Here is a 3,446-nt window from a genome sequence, read left to right as displayed (position 1 = left end):
AGTGTTAAATGTTCACAAAGAAGAGATTATAAGAGTTAGGCTCATGGAGTGAGCGAAAGAGTGGATGAGGAGAAAACAAAAACATTTGGCGAAGGATGTTCAGAATAAACAAAGGTGCAGTAATGTGGAATAGCGTGGGGATAGAGGGGCTTCAAACGTGGTTTTAACTTTAACCTTCGTGAAATAACTCATCTCCCCTAAGATTTCATTTCATTGAGGGCATTTTAGAATTGCAGTTCCCTTTCTCTAATTTCCACTGCATGGAAACATTTCCAATGAGAAATAGATAGGCAATTACTATCAGCAGTAGAATTGCTGTTTTAAAAGTAAGTGCAGAAATTGACTGAGTACCTACTATGTACATGAGTTGGAATTGACTGGACAGCAATTTTTTTTGGTATTATGTTAAAATCCTTCCCTCAAAAGAGCTAGTATCTGAAGGAGGGGATAAACACAAAACACTGGATGATATTGGATGCACAATAACCGATGACAGAAGTAGCCAAGCTATGAATTCAAAATTTCAGCGTTGGTCTTCAAGCACAAGGAGAAGTAAAACAAATATTAAACATCACCTCAGTAGATAGATAATGTGACCAGTCCTATCAGCATCGACAATGCCAGAAATCAGATAACACAAATGACTGCCAGAAAAATCTCCTGTGCCTATTTTAAGTAGACACAGATATAGGATATAACAACATGAATTATTTCAAATGTTATTTTAGAGGAATGGATAAACAAATGCTATAGATCCATACAGTGGAATATTCAACTACAAAAGGAATGAAGTACTGATGTGTGCCACAATATGGAGGAACCCTGAAAACATTATGGTGAGAGAAATACATCAAGACTCAAAAGACCAGTATTGTAGGATTGGGAAGATTTTGGGGGAATAAGGAGTGACTGCTACTGAGAGTGGGGATTTTTTAGGGGAGGGGGAAGTTTAAAATTAGATTACAATCATGATTGCACAACTCTGTAAATACACTAAAAACATCAAAAGAGTAAATTGTTTGGTGTGTATATTATATCTCAGTATGTAGTTGTTGTTGTTATGCGCTGTGGAGTCGGACCTGACTCATAGTGACCCCTCCTTGGGTTTCTGAGGCGGTATCACTACGGAAGTAGGTTGCCCCATCTTCTTCCTGAGAAGTGGCTGGTGGGTTTGAACAACCAGCCTTCTGGTTAGCAGTCAAGGAAGTGCCTTAGGCACTATGCTACCAGAGCTCCTATATCTCAATATAGCTGTTATTAAAAATGTTATTTTAGCTTCCCTCAACATAACCTACAAATCCATAGGTATTATGGATTCCATTTCTATCTCCTTCAGCTCCTTCCCCATTCCTGCCCCAAGTGCTTCAGAGAGGTGTGAAACTATGTAAAGGACTCAGTGAATTAGTAATCATTTAGGAAAGGCACTGTCCAAAAGGTGCAAAGAGGTTTCAAAGTTGCTAGGTTTTAGATACAATCTGAAGAGATGTAACAAGGCTAGGAGTTGCCCATGGCAAACATTCCCTTCCCCTGGCTATTGTCTTATTCCCTGCCCCTGGCTATTGTCTTAAGAAGGAAAAAAAAAAAAGATGATGACTTGATGCAAGCCTAATTTTCCTGGGTAATTACAGCTACTGAAGAACCAGGAAATCTCCCTACCTTCCAGTTTTAAATTCAAACTACTCTCAGTCACTAAATTCCTGTTTCGTCACCTCCCCCCACAATTTCCATATTCCACCTTTCTGCCTGCCAGTGGAGCCTCAGCCACTGTTCTTCTTCGCTAACATTGTGGTTGCCAACTTTACTGGAATGGATGCTGTCAGCGTTGCCATGAGTGAACGTGATGAAACCGATTTCCCTGAAGGGTTCAGAATCAACGCCACCAAGTATCAGCATGATGCCAGTAAAATGTTCATCGGGGGACTGTCCTCTGATACCAGTAAGCAAGCTCTTCTTGAATACTTGTCTCTATTTGATGAGATCATAGACATTACTATCAAAACCAACCCCCAAACTGGAAAATCCAGGGGGTTTGGATTTGTGCTTTTCAAAGATAGTGCCACAGTGGAGAAGGTGCTCCAACTGAAAAAGCATGAAGTAAATGGCAAGAAAATACAGCTCAAAAGGGCTAAAGCAGTCCAACCCAAAAAAAGTCCAAGAAAGGTTTTTGTGGGTGGGCTGAACCCTCTTACGAGTGAGGAAGAAATCAGAGAGTACTTTGGGACATTTGGAATGATTGAGAAAATTGAGCTTCCATTGCGGCCGAGAACAAATGTAAGACAAGCTTTTGGTTTTATCACATATACAGATGACAAACCAGTGAAAAAGCTGTTAGAAAACAGGTACCATATTGTTGGCTCTGGGCAGTGTGAAATAAAAATTGCATTCCCAGATATGTCACAGAAGAAGGGAAGGAGAGATGCTCCATTTGCCTGCCCGGCAGGTATTCACCGGAGGAGAGGAGCCTTCCATACAAACCGACGTGCCTACCGAACAAACCCAGATGCCTGCAGAGCAAACCCAAATGTGCTCAGAGAAAATGCAGGAGTTCACTGGGCAGTAGGAGGTGGTGGTCTTCCTTCTGAGGTTGTTCCTGTTACATCCTTGGCCTACAACCAGCTGAGATTTGACCAATTACATGGCAATTTCCATGATGTCTACAGTGATCAACAAATAGTTAATGGCTATGGTGAAAATTATTTTCTTGGATATAACTATGGGACCAATGGATTTGCACCTATATTCATTAACAACAATATGCCAATAAACCAGGTCATTCCTTCCTATATTGTTTACCACTGACTTTCCCACACATTCTGAAAAAGGATGAAGTCAACACTGAGGAACAATTCTGTTCTGAAAGAAAAGTTGTATTCTACTTATAAGAAATGACCGAATGACTGTTTTATAAAAAGTTGTCACTATTTCTGCTTCAACTGCTCCCAGCTATTTATAAGAGCCAGTTATTTTCCAGGACTTCATTCTTTAACATCATTGCTACCAACAAAACAGAACAAGGATTTGAGACTTTTTGTTTTATTTTATGGGAGTTAACGATTTCTCAAAAATAAACGTTTACTAGTTTTAATTGAAACCATTTCTGTGAAGGTTTCTGTTTTGGATTGGTGTTTTGGTTTTCAGTGAGACAAGTGCGGGAATCTTTGGTTAACTCTGTACTTTTTTGGGGAGGGTGTAAGATGTATGTTTGTGTTAGAGATATCTTAAGTCACAAAACAGGACCTTTAGGTTTCCCTGCTTGCATTAATTAACAAATATTTAGTAAGGGTTATTGTGAGCGAGACTCTGTGTTCAATGTAGGAATTTCAAAGACACTCAGTCCCAGCCATAAAGAGGCAGAAGTAAACCAAGAAATATAATCCAGTGGTAAGTGCTAGATATAAAGCATTGTAAATGATGATATGGTATTAGATACAGGGCATCTAAAATAG

General features: G+C 39.6%; 1 protein-coding gene across 1 annotated transcript; it reads left to right on the top strand.

Annotated features, from left to right (window-relative positions):
• The first annotated feature begins 1,806 nt into the window (after positions 1-1,806).
• Positions 1,807-2,799, top strand: LOC103210822 (heterogeneous nuclear ribonucleoprotein D-like). Its single transcript, XM_042783096.1, has one exon. The coding sequence runs from the start codon at positions 1,807-1,809 to the stop codon at positions 2,797-2,799; it is 993 nt and encodes a 330-aa protein (XP_042639030.1).
• Positions 2,800-3,446: the final 647 nt, after the last annotated feature.

Source organism: Orycteropus afer, unplaced genomic scaffold, assembly GCF_000298275.1.
Source record: "Orycteropus afer afer isolate SDZICR_OR568_19922 unplaced genomic scaffold, OryAfe1.0 scaffold00658, whole genome shotgun sequence".
Taxonomy (NCBI): Eukaryota; Metazoa; Chordata; class Mammalia; order Tubulidentata; family Orycteropodidae; genus Orycteropus; species Orycteropus afer.
The sequence above is the reverse complement of the archived record's forward strand: the minus strand, read 5'-3'. Positions and strand labels throughout refer to the sequence as shown.

Bases quoted from the DNA above. Each gene is read 5' to 3' on its own strand.
- LOC103210822 (XM_042783096.1), top strand. From the start codon at position 1,807: ATGGATGCTGTCAGCGTTGCCATGAGTGAACGTGATGAAACCGATTTC.